This window comes from Musa acuminata, chromosome BXJ2-10, assembly GCF_036884655.1.
Source record: "Musa acuminata AAA Group cultivar baxijiao chromosome BXJ2-10, Cavendish_Baxijiao_AAA, whole genome shotgun sequence".
Taxonomy (NCBI): Eukaryota; Viridiplantae; Streptophyta; class Magnoliopsida; order Zingiberales; family Musaceae; genus Musa; species Musa acuminata.
This window is the reverse complement of record NC_088347.1, coordinates 18,322,501-18,341,470: the sequence shown is the minus strand read 5'-3', so window position 1 is coordinate 18,341,470 and position 18,970 is coordinate 18,322,501. Positions and strand designations below refer to the sequence as shown.

At 40.3% G+C, this 18,970-nt stretch overlaps 2 protein-coding genes across 2 annotated transcripts in view; one reads left to right on the top strand and one right to left on the bottom strand.

Annotated features, from left to right (window-relative positions):
• Nucleotides 1–4,543: 4,543 nt before the first annotated feature.
• Nucleotides 4,544–5,901, bottom strand: LOC108951943 (transcription factor bHLH113-like). Its single transcript, XM_018821519.2, has 8 exons — nt 5,810–5,901; nt 5,679–5,736; nt 5,442–5,595; nt 5,247–5,378; nt 5,091–5,165; nt 4,958–5,023; nt 4,824–4,874; nt 4,544–4,754 (listed from the first exon to the last, which is right to left on the bottom strand). Exons 1-8 carry the CDS (start codon nt 5,862–5,864, stop codon nt 4,644–4,646), a joined length of 702 nt encoding a protein of 233 aa, XP_018677064.2. The 5' UTR covers nt 5,865–5,901; the 3' UTR covers nt 4,544–4,643.
• Nucleotides 5,902–18,911: 13,010 nt separating this feature from the next.
• LOC135625636 (exocyst complex component EXO70H1-like) overlaps nt 18,912–18,970 on the top strand; it is a 2,157-nt gene continuing 2,098 nt past the window's right edge. The window contains exon 1 of the mRNA XM_065130691.1: nt 18,912–18,970. This exon is cut by the window's right edge and continues 2,098 nt beyond it. The gene's annotated coding sequence lies outside the window, so the exon portion shown is untranslated.

Sequence of the window (18,970 nt, the reverse complement as noted above, 5' to 3'; positions counted from 1 at the left end):
GTAAACGTAAACAGTAACGTATGAAAATACGAATTTACGTCTGAATGCAGATTCGGAAGAACAGCACTTAGAACTTGTTCGTGAAAGCGCAGAGAGCAGTAGTAATGAGGGAGGTTTGCAGTAATGATAAAGTGCTCGAAAATAAACGCAAACCAGAGATTTAGAGTGGTTCGGTCAGCCTTGACCTACTCCACTTTTGGCTTCCTCCACCGACGAGGTTGCCGACGTCAACTAGGTGCCTTCCTTCAATGGGCGAAGGCCAAACTGCCCTTTTACAATTTCTCTCCTTTTGACAGGCTCAGGAGACAACCTTTACAGACCTTTCTCTCCTCACTTTACAACTGAAAACTTGAAGAACAGAAGGAGGAGACTTAAAGGCTTTACAACACTTTTGAGCTCTTAGAATCACAGAAAAGATCAAGATTTCGGTGTAGGTCTGTATCTTTTCAGTGCTGAATGGGTGGGGTATTTATAGGCCCCAACCCAATTCAAAATTCGAGCTCAAAACGATCAAATCGATCAAATCCCAGAATTCTGGGATCAGGCGGTTGCACCTCTTGACTGGAGAGGTGGCACCGCCTGGCAGAGCTCGAAGACTGAGCTCAGGCGATTGCTTCTCTCTGCCAGAGCTCGAAGACTGAGCTCGATGGTTCCATCACCTGGCAGAGCTCGAAGACTGAGCTTGGTGGTTGCATCACCTGGCAGAGCTCGAAACTGAGCTCAGGCTGATGCACCTCTCTGCCAGAGCTCGAAGACTGAGCTTGGTGATTGCATCACCTGGCAGAGCTCGAGACTGAGCTCAGGCTGATGCACCTCTCTGCCAGAGCTCGAAGACTGAGCTCGATGGTTGCATCGCCTGGCAGAGCTCGAAACTTGAGCTCTGGCAGTGCTACCTCTTGGCAGAGGAGGTTGCACCGCCCAGTCTAGCTCGAAGACTGAGCTCTGGGCGGTTGCACCTCTTGGCTGGGGCGGTTGCACCTCCCAGCCTCGCAGCCCTGGCGGTTGCACCTCCTGGCTGGGGCGGTTGCACCTCCCAACCTCGCAGGAAGACATAGCCTGGGCGGTGCTACCTCCAACCCTGGCGGTGGCACCTCTTCACTATTCCAGCTCACTTGGTTTGGCTCCAAACTTGGTCCAAACCAGTCCGAACTTGGGCCTAATTGGCCCCTACTTGGGTTATAGGATTAACACCTAATCCTAACCCTAATTAACGTGCTAACTATGAATTTAAAGATATTTTCTAAGCTATTACAAAGTCCGCAAGTCAAGACTTCTTCTAGCGAGCTTCCGGCAAACTTCCGGCGGTCTTCCGATGAACTCTCGGAAACCATTCTGCGGACTTCCGGCAAGCTCCTAGACTTCACGATTTGTTCTTAGCGAGTTCCAACGAGCTTTTTCGGCAAGCTCCGATCTTTCTCGGCGAGCTCCGCGAACTCCCAACGAATCTTCGGACTTCCGTCGAACTCTCGAACTCGCAACAAATCCTTCGCGCTTGACTCCGACACTTTGTTTCGCTTTATGTCTTCATCGTTATCATAGTTAATCCTGCACAATTAAAACAAAACTTCGATCGAGACAATTAATCCTAAGCAATTAACCAAGTTGTCCGACATGTCATTGGTCTCTCGACGCTTCGTCCGATTCTTCGGCGCATCGTCCTCTCCTACAGCCTATTGCCCAATCGGCCAGTTGACTCCGCAACTCCGATATCCTTGGCACAATACCTGCTCTTCTTGGGCGAATGCCCGAGTCCACGGCCCGAAGCCTTCTGTCGATACGCCGACCGATCCACCGGCCCGACGTCCAATCTTCTGACATGTTCCTTCGGCACAACATGATTTTCCTGCTTTAATTGTCTCATCCTGATCGAAGCATCCTGCGTCACTCAAAACGCAGATTAAATCATAAACATATATCAAGTAGTTTCATCATCAAAATACGAGATTCAACAGATAGGAGTCTACATAGTAACTCGGATCGGTTACAAACTATCTTCCCTACGGAACATTCATAGGAATATTTTAGGAAGTTCAGGGGTAACTCGAGTCAATTACAAACTATCTCCCCTATGAAATGTTTACGAAATATTTCATCTCTTCAAGGTCAGGTATAAAAATATACCCTCAATCCAGGAAAAAGAGAAGGCACAAATTAAAAACTTAAACCCAGAAAAGTTGACCTCGGGACTAACTTATACGCCGGAGGGACCGACTCAATAAGCTTATCTTGACTTTGATCTTTGTGTAGATGATAACTCAAGAGAATGCACATTGTACCTCAGACGACTTGCATGTACGGATCAAAGCCACATCATGTTGACAAAGACGTGAACGATATTTTCTCCTAACATATGCCTTCGATTAACTCCTCACGACAAATTAACCAATAAGCCATTTGGTCAATTCAGGATTTGATCAATTGTATCATATCGATGTTATGGTTAACTTGACGATCTAACTATCTTGAGGCCATGAATATTTCATTTCTTCAAGGTCAAGTATAAAAACACATATTCAACTCTAAGGAAAAGAGGGAGCACAAATTCATAACTTAGACTTAGAGAAATTGACCTTGGGATTAACTTAAATATCAGATGGACTAGCTCGAGAAGCCTCTCCTGAATTAGTCTTTGTGCTAGTGATAACTCAAGAGAAGACGCTTTCCACCTCAGACGACTCTGCACGTATGGAGTAAGGCCACGTTATGCTGACAAGGATGTCAATAGTATTTTCCCCAAACAAATGCTTTCGATTAACTCCTAACGGCAAATCAACCAATAAGCCATCTAGTCAATTCAGGATTTGATCAATTGTACCATATCGATGTTGTGGTCAATTTGACGATCTAATTATCTCGAGGCCATGAATATTCCATCTCTTTAAGGTCAGGTATAAAAATATACCTTCAACTCCAGAAAAAAGAAGGGGTACAAATTTAGAACTTAGACTTAGAAAAGTTGATCTCGAGACTAACAAAGCATCGGAGGGATCGGCTCGAGAAGCTTCTCTCGATTTCGGTCTTTATGTATATGACGACTAGGGAGAAGACGTTTTCTATCTCGGACAACTCCGCATGTACGGATTATGGCCACATTATATTGACAAGGATATCAATGATATTTTACCCCAATAGATACATTTGATTAACTCCTCATGGTAAATCAACCAATAAGCCATATGTTTAATTCAGGATTTGATCAATTGTACCGTATCGATGCTATGGTCAACTTGACGATCCAACCATCGAGGCCACGAATGCCTTAGGGAACAATTGTCTTGACAACATGACCACTTGAATAGTGATCGTTATGATATATTAAGCAGCTATTATCACGAGGGAATGATTGTTTAACTACACTATTTAGGAAAAGGTTATGATATACGATTAAAAAAATATTTAACAAGTACTTTTGGGTAAGGAAACTATGATTATTATAAAATTATCATTGATAATGTGGATCCAAGATTGACCCAAATGCTCTTCATGAATTTGATTTTTCATGTATATATATATATGATTATAACATTTACTCAAACATCATATGATATCACCAAATTATTAATTTGATTCGATGAAATTGACATGTTTTCAAGTACGTTGATATGACCACGTCCATGCCGCAGCACCCTAATGGCACCGAGAACATGAATATGAAATCTCAATCTTAATGACAGGTACATAAATGGAAGAATTGTTGTGCCAAAATTAACATTTATGAAACAGGATGGATCCATAAGAAGCCTCATATCCACATGGTCTGTCTGGCTCCTGGGAAATAATTCCTAATTAGAGGCTTCACCATATCACTCGTACTACTATGCTATGCTATTATTTTATCTGCAATTCTCCAATCCAATTTGTAAATATATATTTTTGTTGCTCTTTCTATTTTTAATATAAATATATAGATCATGACTCAATCTTATTGATGAAATGACATTGATAACAAAAATTAAGATGGCATCATCAGTCACCAAATTACAAAATCAGTATATGTGTCTACAATTTCGGTACATGGCCAAACATACAACGACAGATACATGAAACAAGGTCAAGGAAAAATGTAAGGTTTTAGTATACATTAAAAAGAAAAAGGATATTTCTATTGGCACAATCACAATTAACCTTTCTAATATTTCTAAGATACTTCTAACCTAAGTATTATTCTTAACTTATTACTTAATTTCCACCCTCTCCCAACTCTTTCATACAACCTCTTTTTCTTTCCCTTCTTCTTCTTCTCCTCCTCCTCCTAATTGTCGGAGACGATCGGAGGGGAGGCAACCAATGTTTCTTACATCAGCACTCACAAGGATATGATTGATCGTAGAATGAAATGAATTATATAAAGCAATGATAATTGAGGAGTGGTGAGAAATAAAAAGTATAATCAATAATTAAGTGGTTATATTTAATAAAATTATATTCTATTTTCTTTTTAGATGGTTGTAAAAAGTAAGGGATTAACAATCTCCACATAAAAATTATACTCATACAAACCATCCATAGGATCATGTTTTAATTGAGTGTAACAAAGGCTTATCATCATCTCTTTTGAACGACAACTAAATCGGATCTTGCTTGAAGAAGAAGTCAAGTACTTGGCAGAGGCAGACAACCCACGTTGGTTAAAGTTATGGAACTCAATAGAAGTTGAGACCATAGTCTTCTTGATCCAGGAGCTCAACCATGGCGAAGACAGGGACAAGGCACAGTCCTCTGCTTTGCAACTCAGCATTGCTGTCTGCGAGGCCCTGAGAATTACACACACAGATGCAATGATTGTTCTTCAACCGCCACAAAAAGAGACTCAGATCGATTACCTCATCACCTTCTTCCGGGGATCTCATAACGAAGTAAGGAGCAGTCAGCATCTGCGTCATGGCAGCAGAATCATGATTTATCTTTGATGTATTTGCGTGCAAGAAGTATTCGATCAATGCCCACATGTACGTACCTCTATTTGTTCGTGGAGGAACTTGATCGAAAGAGCAGCCTCGTGAAGAACCGATGCGGTATCCGCCTGCGCGTCATAAACAGGAATGGTGTATGCATTCAGTGTAGTAAATGGAGACGAGTGATGTGTTCACCTTCCCGAAGGGAGAAACGAGCTGCTGAAGAGCTGTTATTTTGTCCCCTAGCTTCTGGCTTCTCCTCGCAGGTGCCTATCCATTAATGTCGATCACGGATCATCGAGGAAAAGAACAAGAACAGCTACGAGCGGATCATGGTGAAGGTCTACCTACTTTGATGAGCGGCATTCTGGCCATCGTCTTCGAACACATTGTCTTCGGGTTCTTTGATGATGGTGAAGAAGGTGTTTGATTCTTGTTTGCAGGATCCCTACTTATCGTCCGCTTCCTTCGTTCTGCCACAACCTACAAGGCAACAAAACGCTAAGAGATTGGATCAAGACAGTGTCTGACTCAAGAACAGCTCACTTTGGGATGAATCCCGGCGGCGCTGCAGCCTGTGGTCATCATCGGATCTCCCTTTCCTGTTACGTTAGACATGCCTACGAATCTTCGAAGTGAACCTGTCAAGGATCCTCCGTCGGACTTCTCCTGAAGAGCACCGAGGAGTCCGCCGCAGTTTCTGTTCACAAGCAAAGTTCATCACAAGAATTGCTAAAGCTGACATCCAACTCTACCGAGAGACAAAACGACTTCGAGGCTTACACTCTCTGGAGCTCCGTAGAGTCATCAGAACTCTGCAGCCATGGTGGTCCTGTGTTGCCTGCATGAACACATGACGAACTGAGAAGAACCCATTACAAGAGCTAGCAGTAATCTGTATTTTCTTCAGGTACCGAGGCTGCTGCTGAACGGGGAAGAGAGAGAGGGAAGGACTGCGTCGTTCCACATTCCCTACGGTTGGATTCCAGGAATGCAGAATTCTAAGAGCGACCATAAAGCGAGTGGGGCTTCTCATTGATTTATACTGCAACAACCGCGACGAAGGCGATGGCTCTGTTGCTATCTGTTTGAGGAAGGGTTGGCATCAGAGAAGAGCGAAAGGGAAGAGACGACAGTGATCGGCATGGAAATGGCAAAACCGAGCAAGGAAATCAACGTAGAGAATGGAAAAAGATGAAGAGACGCCTTACATAGCCGAGACTAAATGGGCATCCGTTTCATATCTCTATCAATCTCCTGACCTATCATAAATGATGCAACGTCCATTAAGAGAGAGAGAGAGAGAGAGAGAGAGTGCTTGTGTCTGCTCTTTCCTTGTCCATTGAAACCTGTTGACTGTCATCCCAGGTTTGAGGGTAACTTCATTTGCATGGGACAAAATGAGGTTAAAAGAAGGTCTCAATCAATTCGTGTTTAGCTGTTTACGTGGAAGACCAATGACATGACACATCATGCTTACAAATTTAGGTCCTCTAATTTTAATCCACTGGAGCCAATATATATGAAATACAACTATAATAGACCATCGTTCACTATAACTGTAGCCTGCACTATTCTAACTTTGTTCTTGCCACATGCCATGTCTGGAGCTGTACCCTAATCTCTCTCTCTCTCTCTCTCTCTCTCTCTCTCTCTCTCTCTCTCTCTCTCTCTCTCTCTCTCTGTTTATTTTGATTAATTACCTTCCGCTTCTATCTATATGCTTAGGTGACACTCGGATACACATAAAGTTCATGGATTGTGTAGTTCATGAAATCCATTTAGGATCATCAAAGCCCCATTGACACAGGACTCTCGCAAAGATATCAACCTCTTATATCTACTGGTATGCAAATTAGCAGAAATAGGAGAACATTGAGGCTGTGGAATTAATGGAGTAAAATGTGAATGGAATAATTTCGAAGTCTTGCAATTTATGGGCACTTCAAAGTCTTGCATGCAGTGGCACTCAAGTATTAGATGTGAAGTCTTAGGTCGTAGCAATGGGTGAAAACAGCAGCAGCAGCAGCAGCAGCAGCACATAAAAAGCCATGTAAATTTGGAATGTCTACCGCTTCATGCCTTGACCACGGAACACCACGGTTCCATAGTTCCAGTCAGGTCCGATTCTGAAATCGATATAATTTTGATTTCAGAATCAAAATTAAAATAAAGATACAATTGATTAATTGTGTCTATGACTAAGTTAGAATCATACGAGGAGGCATAGCGGGAGTGTGGAAGCAATAGTGGGACTCACGAGGCCAAGACGAACGATCGTGATGTATGAAAATATGTCGAGATACCGACGGAACCGACGAAGATAAAATAGACGATCACAGGACATAGAGATGTGTCACTGCACACATAGATGAGTTATTAAATCTATTGGCTCCGGCTTGATCACATTAGAATGTGGTCCATAATCACCTGATATAATTACTTATGTGTGATTATATATATATATATATATATAACTTAACATCGCAAAGTGTTTCACATTCAACTAGAAAGTTATTCTAGAATCAGAAAATATGTTGGGCGATTTTCTTTTAAGAAAATACTTATATTTTAAATATTTCCTACAAAATACCTCCTCTTTCATTTTTTTCATATAATACTTCTAATTTAAAAAATATCCTCAAAATATTTTCACCAAATTTTTTTTTCCCTATTTTTTAATAGATCAAAACATTGTAATGAAAGAAAAAAATTTAATGGACGGTTTGAGTATTTTTAAAATTAAAAATACTGTTTGAGAAAAAAAATTGAATGGAGTCTGATTGAGAAATAGTATTAGAAGAAATTATAATTATCTTATTCATTAATAGTTTGTCAAACATATTCTATACATCTAGCATACCCTCCAAATTAACTTATTCAAAAGGTGTTAATCTATCTTAAATTAATAATATTATAATTTATTAACAATCTAATCCAGGATACAAACTAAACATTTAAGGATACTAAAAAGTATTCAAATATATTTTGTATCCATAAACCTGTGCAGTTTATACTCATACATTATATTACTTGATAATTCAGAAAATCCAAAACCAACTCAACAAAATATTAACCACACTTATAAAATCGCAAAACCAATCATTTACCACAAGTTCATATCATCATCATAAATTAAACTTAACATTCCAAAATTTCAAACGATTGAGGTCTTTTAAAACTTTTACACGATATATCAATTTAAATTTATCGATAACATTTCATTACATACAAAATGTACTTATACAACAATAATATATCAATCAATAAGACTTGTCCAAAATCTGAATAGCTTTCCAATGCCTTAGCCCAATTCTAATATTTCAGTGAGTTGAGTTAACTTGAAAGATTTATATAGCAACATGGTGAGCTACAAAGCTCAACAAGTGATTATGTTGAGAGAGGATAGTTTCAAACAAACATGGTATCAAAGCAAAGAATAAGAATTCATAGATATTGCCTCATTAGATACAAAATCATAAATATCATTTCATTCAAAATATATTTGGTTCAATAAAGAGTATTTTGAGCGTATTAATGATAAGAAGTATTTCGAAGTATATCAATGACGTATAAAATATTTCAGAACATATCAATGACATACGAAATGTTTCAAAGTATATCAATATAACAAATAAGAAACAGAAGCTCAAATGTCATATTTGACATTACATTAATTTCATTCTTATCCAAAAAGCACATATAAACACATAAACAATATTTTGGATATCATATAAAAAACACAAAGGGTGCAATGGGATCATAGACTGAATATGATATATTCATTTTCTGGATGACCATCAGATAGAAGTCTCCCATGTCTTAGAGCTCTATCCACCTAAGTTTGGATGAAGTTAGAGCGGGCCAACAAAGCATCGCGGGCTCAAAGCATGGGTGAAGTCTCTCATGTCTTAGAATTCCCTTTATCATTTCTAGCAAAGGTTCATATTATCCCATAAATACCATAGTATAAAAGGATATTATGAGTAATAAAATTAGCATATATCGGATGTATATACGAAACAATGAAAATATACATGTGCCTATATAAAATAATATGATGCAAATACAAACTTTTACATAATACGTTCAGATATACAAAAGAATTAAGAACAAGAATATACAAGATTAAAGTAATCACATAAGGCTCAATTGAAAAAAGAATTTTAGATGAATTCGATTTCAAATATATGAAACAAGAAGAAGTAAAATTGGCAAAAGTTCTGTTTTTGGCATATTCGATAAGGAACATTGTATAAGTAATTTGAATAATCAATTATACTCTAATTTACTCAAGAAAAATATCGTTAAAGATATATCAATCTATTTTTAAATAAAATAAATTTTATATGAATTGAAATTCCCAACCGACACTTATATTTAATTTGGTAACCAAAGGTCAAAGAACAAAATCTTTATTTTACAAAATCTAGAGGGTTGATTGAAATAGATATTTGGGTAGGTATTTGTACTCTAAATCTTTCAAGTAAAATACTAAAAGATAAATCTATAAGTCTAGTATCTAACAAAATATGTTTTTTTTAAATCGGAGTTTCCAACATATAGTTATAAGTAGTTTAATATTAAAATATTAAAAAGTAAGATCCTTATTTTGTAGAATTTATAGGGTTAATTGAAATAGAAGTTTAAGCAATCATTTGAACTCTAAATCTTTCGTCAAGGTATAAAAAGAAACATCTATAAGTCTATTTTCAAATAAAGTAAATTTTGCCTAAATCAAAATTTGGTTAGAAAAGTTATAACAAGAATAAGATAGATATATCATAAATTCTAAAAAATTTAAACTCAAAACTTTACATCTAAACGAAAAACTCTTCAAATTTCTTATAATCAAGACAAAAGAAAAGATTATAATTATATTAAAAAGGGTTAAAACACTTGTCTTACAAAAATTTTAAAATTTTAAATTTAAATTTTAAATATTAAAAAGTTCGTCCTTCTCCATGAGCTCTTCCTTTCTCCACCTCAGGTTCTAGTATCCCAAGTACGTGGAAAAGATCGCTGGGTAAGAGTTTTACCGGCCCCATCCATGACTAGCTCGCCAACTCTCATTAGTCTCTCACTTACCACCCTATAAAACCCTTCAGTCGAGGTGTGTAAATAGACACACATCATCCGACATGAATTCCAACTTGAGTGGGATTCGTACAGATATATCTTCTTTTTTGTTTTCTTTTGGATTTAGGTTGATTAGGAGAAGGAAAAGTTGCAATGGATAAGGTCGAGAAGATACATTAATAATTACGTAAACCTCTTTTTCTACCTTGTTAACGAGGGTAGTCCAAATGGAGGGTGAACCTCTGAGATCGTACTCTACCTCCAAACAGGTTAGCGAGCAGGTCAACTAGTGAGCGGTTAGAAAATTAATGCTCTTTCACGTAATGTTAGAATTTTATTAGAACTTGAAATTTTCTTGTTTTTAAGATTTATCTTTTTACATATATTTTTAATCTCTAAATGATTTTTGTTAATGCAGATTCTAGTTTTCGATGAGAATCTCTAAATGATTTTTGTTAATGCAGACCTAAGCTATATTGTATGCTTGTCTCAAACTGAGGTTGAGAAACTCGATAACTAGAAAGCTTAAGTTATATTTAGTTATAAGGTGTCGATTGAATAGTAAGCTTTAGTTATGAGGTTGAGAAACTCGATCCTACGATACTTAAGTTAGATTTAGTTATGAGGTGTCGATTGAATAGTAAGCTTTTCAGTATTAAATGTATAAAGCTAAATATTCTTAAAAAATTAGGAAACACACGTAAGGAGCCTTTTATAATGGATCTCATGATTGCTGTGCTTGAAGATGTGTTTTAATATGGAGGACGATTGCACATCTTGTCTGGTCTTAGGTGTAATCATTTCGCATTGAATATAAAAAATATGAAGGATTATAGGTGCGATTATAATATCAGAGAGATAGACATCATATCGATTATATGACGTGAAGGTTTCAAACTCGTGGTATCTAGATGTTGATTATACAATGTCAAAATATTGAACTTGTAATGCTAAGATATCAACCACACAATGTTAGGACGTTAGACTTATGAAATCAAGGGGAGCTTCCTTGTGTGATTTAGGTTAAAACCTGCACCAAGAAAGCAGTGGCGAATCAACGTGCATGACATGTTTTGAAGAAGTCCACATATTTCCCTATATATATATATATATATATATATACTCACACACACAAGCAAACCAATCTAACAAAGAATAGGACGGTCATGAATCAAGCACACAGAATGGTCATCATCAGCTACTAGACGACACTGCAACAATCCAACTTCATAGGAACTAATGAACCATCACTATCCTCGTCGAGCCCAAAAGGCCATTTTGACATGGCATATATGATGACGCAGCTGTAACATGGGTATGAACTTTGATCTCAACGTCATTCATGTTTTTCGTCTCCTTGTTAAGATTTAGATTGTTTCCTCTAGAAAAGTGAAGCAGTTTGTAGTTGATGCGAGCTTCTGATGTGATTAATTGTTGTCTGATTAGTTTGCCTTCTTTTCTTCTTCTTCTTATTCTTTTTCTTCTTTTTTTCCCTTGTTTTATCCCCAGTCGATAGGTTTCCATCCTTCCCGGTTCCTCCTAGATTACTTTTCTGTGATCAATTGGCGGTCTCTCACATGAACCAGATTCCTTTACGTTGTTGACAAAACCTGTAGCTAATCTCCAACGCAACCTACCCCAATGGAACTGTTCTTACTGCCAACGATTCCCGTTACCATACCATCATCTTGAGGAATTAAGAAATGACATCCAGACATCAAGTTTCAGCGAACATTCAACTCTGGAGTTCTGCGAAAGGTAGGTGTGACGATTGCATGGCTTCTGAGTGTCTGTGAGTGCTTCTACTTTGTCACGACGGAGCTGCTGTTCCTTTCGTTGGGTCCATCACGGCTACAGGATTTCTAGAATTGCTAGCTAACTTTTCCTGGACATAAACCAGATGAGGTTTCGGACAAAAGATAAGATTTTTCTACTATACAAAGAAATTTTTTTATTTAAGGAAATTCTTTATATAAATAGGAGAGGGACATATTAATGTATTAAAGTTAAAGTTATTTCAATAAAGCTTCTTCAATAATTGTTCTTATCTTCTATTATTTTCATCATGGTATTAGAGCCACTTGCGAGCAAGCTTTCTTCTCACTGTCGACTTATCTATTGCTTCTCCACTTACAGCGGTAAAAGAAAAAGGCTCTCTTCTAGTTGTCGACTTATCTATTGCTTCTCCACCTCCAGCGGCAAAAGAAAAAGCTTTCGACTATTGCTTTTCTATCGTCAGGCCATCGGTGCGATAAATCTTTCCTCGACGAACGGCAACTGTCTTCTCCACTGCCACTCTATACCAACGTATTGTCACGGACAAACTTCGAAACATGATGTTTGATATAATGCTTTTGTATGTCCGTGTCTTTTGGCATGTTCATGCCTTGTACAGCATATAGAGGGGCTGCCGAAGGCTTAATAGTCTCATTTTAGTTGGGTTGGTGGCCTCTTTAGGTTTGTAAATAAATGTTGTGTCATGTGGACACGTGCGAGAGATTTTCGATCTGTAATGAACAATTTTACCCTTTGTTGTGCCACTGTTCAGAGCTTGTAAAGTCTGTTTGTAATTTGCATTGTCTATGAAGTGTTTTTCGGAGATGTTTGCTTGTGGATCCCGATTGAGGCGTTCTCTCTAACCCGTTCTCTCTTTTGGTGGTCCTAAGGGACAATGGGAGACTTCGGGGAGGCTGACCTTTGCGGACGGATACGCAAGGGTGCCGCACGACTTAGGCAAAACCAGCTAAGTCCGTGACAGATGGTATCAGAGCAGGACAAGCACTTATAGAAACACTTAGCATACAAACGTGGGGGACCTAGCGGGGCTGCGTTGAGGGTAGTCAACACACGCGCGACTGTTTGGGGGAAAACGGGCATGGAGATGCAGGGAAAAGGAGTCGCTCGGAGGAGCGGGCATCTGACATTGGCATTCAGAGGAATGGCCAACCTTTCGCGCAAGAGGCACCACGAGAACAGACAAGCTTGGAAGAATATGGAGCGCACAAAGGTTGGGATGGCTGAGTTTGAGCTACGGCTCAACGTTGACTACTATACTTGATGGTGCTCAAGACAAGTGAGGCGCTTGGTAAAGGATGAGACCATCCAAGGTGGAATGAGTTGCTCAATGACCAAAAGAGTTCTGCAAAGCTCACAGAGGTGAGGGGAATTGCTAACTCGAAGAATTTGGTACTTATGCATGGGCTTGTATGCGAACGATGGAATGTTCGTGGCCATCCCAAGGTGACCGAAACTCGGTGCCATGGAGCATTTAAACTTTCTCTTCGGCATGTGAATGATACGTCCGTAGGAGGCTGAAGTGTGCAACGAGTTCAGCATGTTGCTAGGCCTTGAGGGGTGCAGCGGGGACTATATTGACGGAGAGTCACAATCTAGTAAGTGCGTTTGCAGGAGGCAGAACAATGCATAGTTTGTTCAGCAGATCGGAGTAGTCCAAGGGGATGGTGGTCTTCGAAACGAAGAAAGATGTTGCTCCAACAGGGTAGTTATCCAGGAGGGATAAGTCCCGGCTCTCCAGAGGGAGAATCATGTGGGACGGACCTCACATATTGAGGAGGAGTACCTCAATAACAACAACTCCACGAAGCTCGATGGATTGAGCAAGCGGCGAGGAGTCGTTGCATGATCTCGCTTGAGAGAATGCATTGGTAGATGCATTGCGAGATCAAGTGGGGGAGCGACCCAAAGTAACTTAAATGAAGGCATACTTGGAGTCGATGTGGAGATCGGACTCAAGGGAGGGCTGACCCGTGGAATGGTGGGCGCGAGGGCCACCATCGACTCAATACAAAAACGAGAAGCGGAGCAACTTGGGTGTAACTTGGCGAAGTACCCAAGCCGCATGAAGGGAGCCAGCATAGAAGTTGGAACATGGAGCAGAGGCATAATGCTTTCCTTAGACAGAGGTCAAGGACATGAACTCTTGTAGAGGCAAGAGTAGGATTATGTTGTTCCATGGGTCCTTCATTCTGACAGAGCGGACTCATCTTCCATGGTGCCAAAGACGAAGGGAGCTTCTGGTCACATGCACCTTATCTCGGAGAAGCATTTGATGGAGGAACTAAGACGACTCAATTTGCGGAGGCAAAATTGGGTTCAAAATGCCTTAGAACGTGGCAAGAGGACTCAGAGGTGTGACCCAAGAGTGGGTGGATGAAGGTCGATTGCCAAAGGAGCGAACAAAATCGAAGGTGGAGGAGACCCTGCAATGTATTGGCAGAGGCCACACATTGAGGGTTCACAATTCGAGTTTATTCCACAAGGATCAGAATGCAATGGAGATATCACCAAGAGGCGACATGGTGCAGCGGATCGTGGTGGAACAGTTCGTGGCAATGCGATACACACGACTTAGTCTCGGGAGGGACTAGATCATATGGAGGTATGATTGGGAGCTACTGGAAGCTCCACTTCGGTGAACAACACGATGGCAAGAAGGGCTATGGATTCAATGAGTGAAAGCCATGGTATCACAAAGGCGGGTCTTCCGGGCGTGCATCGAATTTTGCATCGGATGAAAACCTTGGTCATCAGCATAGGGGGGCTGTGTTCCACTAAGGGAAAAGTTCGAATGCAAGTACCAGTGAGTCCCATGGGAGGGACTTGATCATGCAGAGGTATGATCGAAGCAGCTGGAGAGTTGGACTGCTCCAGAGCTCATATTCACTTAAGGGAGCCCGGCAAGTCAGAGGACAAGGTCGAATAAGCGAACGTTGCTACCAAGAAAGCTAAGGAGAACAGAATCGGTGCAAACCCTATAACGTGATGGCAGAGGCCATGCATGGGAGTTGCAGTCTGTCTTTCCATCGACCAAACAGACTACTTGGATAATATAGAGGTGTTGAAGCAGGGGGTCGAAAGGGGCGAGGAAGCGACGACGAGTCCAAAGGGACTTAGCTACCCAAAATCAAGCAATCAGTTAGAATGGAGGTGGACTCGGAGGAGTGTCACAGAGGCATATCTATTGATTGTGAAGAAAAGGGATGTAGATGCGAGGCGACGGATAGTAGTACCATGGGCATGACAGCTCCATGGTACCGCAGAGGCGGGACTTCCGTGAAGGTCATTGATCCCTTGCTCTCATGGAGGGAGAGCGCTTGGTCGTGAAAGGGGCCGAGGAGGTGGAGCATGCAGAGGCAATCTCCAAGTATCGAGACAAAGTTGAAGGGCAGAGGCCGAGGAACTTCGTAAGACCGGTGTCAATGAGCTTCTCATCAAGATAGCCGAAAGTGAAGGACTTTGGGTCATGTAAGAGTGCATAACTAAGGAACGAAGCAGGCAGTACGCGGTGCTGTACCTTTGCTACTCAGTGGAGTAGGCGGCAGGGTTGATGGAGAAGATGGTACAATCCCAGAGGCGACCAAACCTATGAGAGAATTACTCCAAGTTGGGGTGAAAACTTCCTGCATTCCAGAAGTTCGATGGCATTGAGAAGGTGAATCACAGTAACTAACTCAACGCAAAGAGTGCAAACACTTCAAGTGCTTCAGAAGTGTGAGCAAAGAGCAGACGAAGGCCAGTAACTAGCTCGATGCATGAAGTACAACCTCGAGGAGGCGGGCGAAGTCAAGTAACCTTTGCCTTCTCAACTCTTAAGAGAATGGGCGAAACCGAGTACCCCAATTCTCTTATCTATCCAGCAGAGGAGCTCTGCATAAGTTCAAAGACCCTTCGAAGATAATGGAAGACAATAGTTGTCAAATCCTTACCAACGGTGATCAGTGCTACTGAGAGTAGATTGTCTGCTTCATTTCCCAACGAAATGCCGATCGAAAGCGGAAGTGATGCGAACCTACTTGGATGTGACAACTAAGTGAAAGAAGAGTCAATGAGCAAATTTTATGGAGGAAGGACCCAAAACTTCAGTAGTTTGCGAGACGATACTCGTTAAAAACTCCAACAAGCATCCGCCCAATTCAAGCAGCATAAGGAATTTGAGAGACTGGCGCAGTAAGGATGGTCTTTTCCTTCATCTAGGAGATCCGCAGGAATCAACAAGGATCAACACAACTCAGCTAATCCCACACCAGAGTTAGAGTCATTGGTGAGTTGAAGCAGCATGGCGAATCAAAGGTTTGACTACTCAAAAAGAGCAGTAGAGAGCAACAAGGAGCCAAGAGGCGCATTGTAGCTGGAGCAGAAGATTGAAGACTCAACAAAGGCGAGGAGTTGCAGTGTCGACAAAGGCTTCAACGAGGACATCGAAGGAATAAGTGGGGGAGAATGTCACGGACAAACTTCGAAACAGGATGTTTGATGTAATGCTTATATATGTCCATATCTTTTGGCATGTTCATGCCTTGTACAGCATATAGAGGGGCAGCTGAAGGCTTAATAGTCTCGTTTTAGTTGGGTTGGTGGCCTCTTTAGGCTTGTAAATAAAGGTTGTGTCATGTGGACACGTGCGAGAGATTTTTAGTCTGTAATGGACCATTTTACCCTTTGTTGTGCCACTGTTCAGAGCTTGTAAAGTCTGTTTGTAATTTGCATTGTCTATGAAGTGTTTTTCGGAGATGTTTGCTTGTGGATCCCGATTGAGACATTCTCTCTAGTCCGTTCTCTCTTTTGGTGGTCCTAAGGGACAATGGGAGACTTCGGGGAGGCTGACCTTTGCGGACGGACATGCAAGGGTGCCGCACGACTTAGGCAAAACCAACTAAGTCCGTGACAGTATGTTCCCTTCCGCTGTGGTGTCTCTAGTGCTACGCTCACCAGCACTGCCCCACCTTTCCTCCTTTGCTGTAGCCTTCTTCTTTATTGTAGCATTGTTGCAGCTTCCTCCTCTGATGTACTTCTATTGCAACTTTCTCCCACCTTTACTATAGCTTCCTCCTCTGCTATAGCATTGTTGCAATATCGTTGTAACTTCCTTCTCTGCTGCAACTTCCTCCTCTACTATAGTTTATTCCTCGGCATTGCTATAGCTTTTTCTATTACTATAGCTTTCTCCTCTACTATAGCCATCGCCGTCACAGCCGCAATAATAGTAGCAACGATCTGCTCTTGCCCTGCTCACAAAGCCTCTAGCTTGTAAACCATTATTTGCATCGATCCAAGATTGATATCCTTGACAAGAGCACCCTCTTGCAGGGATGAGACATGATAGAAGATAAGATTTCTTTAATTATATGAGGAAATTTCTCTACCCTGTTGAAGAAAATTCTCTATTTATAAATAGGAGAGGAATATATTCAAGCTAAAGTTATTTCAATAAAACTTTAATAATTATTCGAATGCTTGCGTAGGGATTAAGTTCGAGAGGCAAGAGGCCCAATGTGAACAGAAAGAGAGCATTTTGAAAGGTTGCTGCTGACTTGTTGACCTGACCCACTTTGGTTGACTCCCAAACACTTTGGCAAGCGGAAGGATTTGCCGGTTGTGTGCGTCTGCTGGACGGCCATTGCCGAATTATCGTTCAACAAACAACGGGATTCGACTTGAAAACTGGCTTCCTAAGTTATATAAGTCGTACGAGTCGTCGTATGATCACATTGTTTTGGCCAGTGATCGATCAATTTGTATGAGAAGCAGCGATCAACGGGTTGAATGCTCCACCGTCCACACAAGTGTTCGACCAAATTCCAACCATCGGAACTCAGATATGAGTTGGGACCCGTCAAACACGACGAAGGTGTGGTGAGGGACCTTTCAAGGCAATGGGTGGATTTTGCGTGCACTCCTCGTTACTCTTCTCTATGTTCAGACAACCAAACCATAAAGCTCTCTCCAGTGTTGGAAATTAGGTGCACTCCTTGTCACTCTTCTCTATGTACAGACAACCAAACCCTATAGCTCTCTAGTGTTGGAAATTAGTCGCCCCTCTGTGACAGCAAACCAAGGAAGAAGAAGTCATCTTCCTCGTCGTTATCATCATCATTGTAGTTGCATTATTTGGAAAGAGGGCTCCATGCACATTTCAAGTGTCAATTCATATTTGATTTTTTTTTTTTCTCAAAATAATGCTAAATGCTCAAATGTTATCTGAGGGTAGTATTGGCATTTCAGTATTTACAGGATGTTTTGTATTTTTTTTTTAATTTCAAAAGTATCATGTAAATTTATCTAAAATTATAAGATTGTTAAAATAATCTAGTGAGAAACTAACATGATTTATATTTTTTACAAGATAAAATTTTATTTATTTATTTTATTTTAAAAATATTTTTATATTTATTTATATGATTATATTTTATATTTAATATATATTTGGGCCATAATTTTTTTATGAGATTATATATATATATATATAATTTACTTATTAATTTAAATACAAATATATTTATTTTTGAATAAATATTAAAGATATTAGAAGGGTAAATTTATAAAAAAAAATTAATAAATTCTTAAAATATAATTTTATCAAATAAAACTTACATCGATCGAGACACATTTAAAATATAATTTGTACCTATCATTTATCAAACCTTCAAATCATTCGACAACGACACATCTACTCAAATCATAAATAAAATTGTGTTTTCAAACTCTTCCAAGGTTCCTTGCGTCCGCGAACGGAGCATCCACCTTTGACCAGTTCCAGCTGAAGCAGCAAAAACTGCTTCATGGATCTCTCATGCCTTCCCTGGACATGGATTGCTGTTGATAACACAGCCCCTTCTTCCTCGGATACACCTCCACCGGTTCACGTGAGATCAAGTGCTTGACGTTTAGGGGTTAGATCCTTGTCACGGTCAAGAATCCAAACACCTGGTCCAACTGCAATAACCAACTCGTGTTCCAATTTTTACCCAGAGGAAGGTTGCCGGAAACTGAGGAATTAGTGATGGACACATAGGCCAGCCCATGACCCGTGGCGGAGACTTGGAACCTTCCACGCTCCTTAATCATTCCAAGAACAACACATGATCCCATGACGGTGTTGTCGTTTTACATTGCCACCTATAAGTGTCAGTCGTCCTCTTCCTAAGCCAACGAAAAAAAAATCGAACTCTTCTCCTTCTCCTCCTACTCCAATTCTA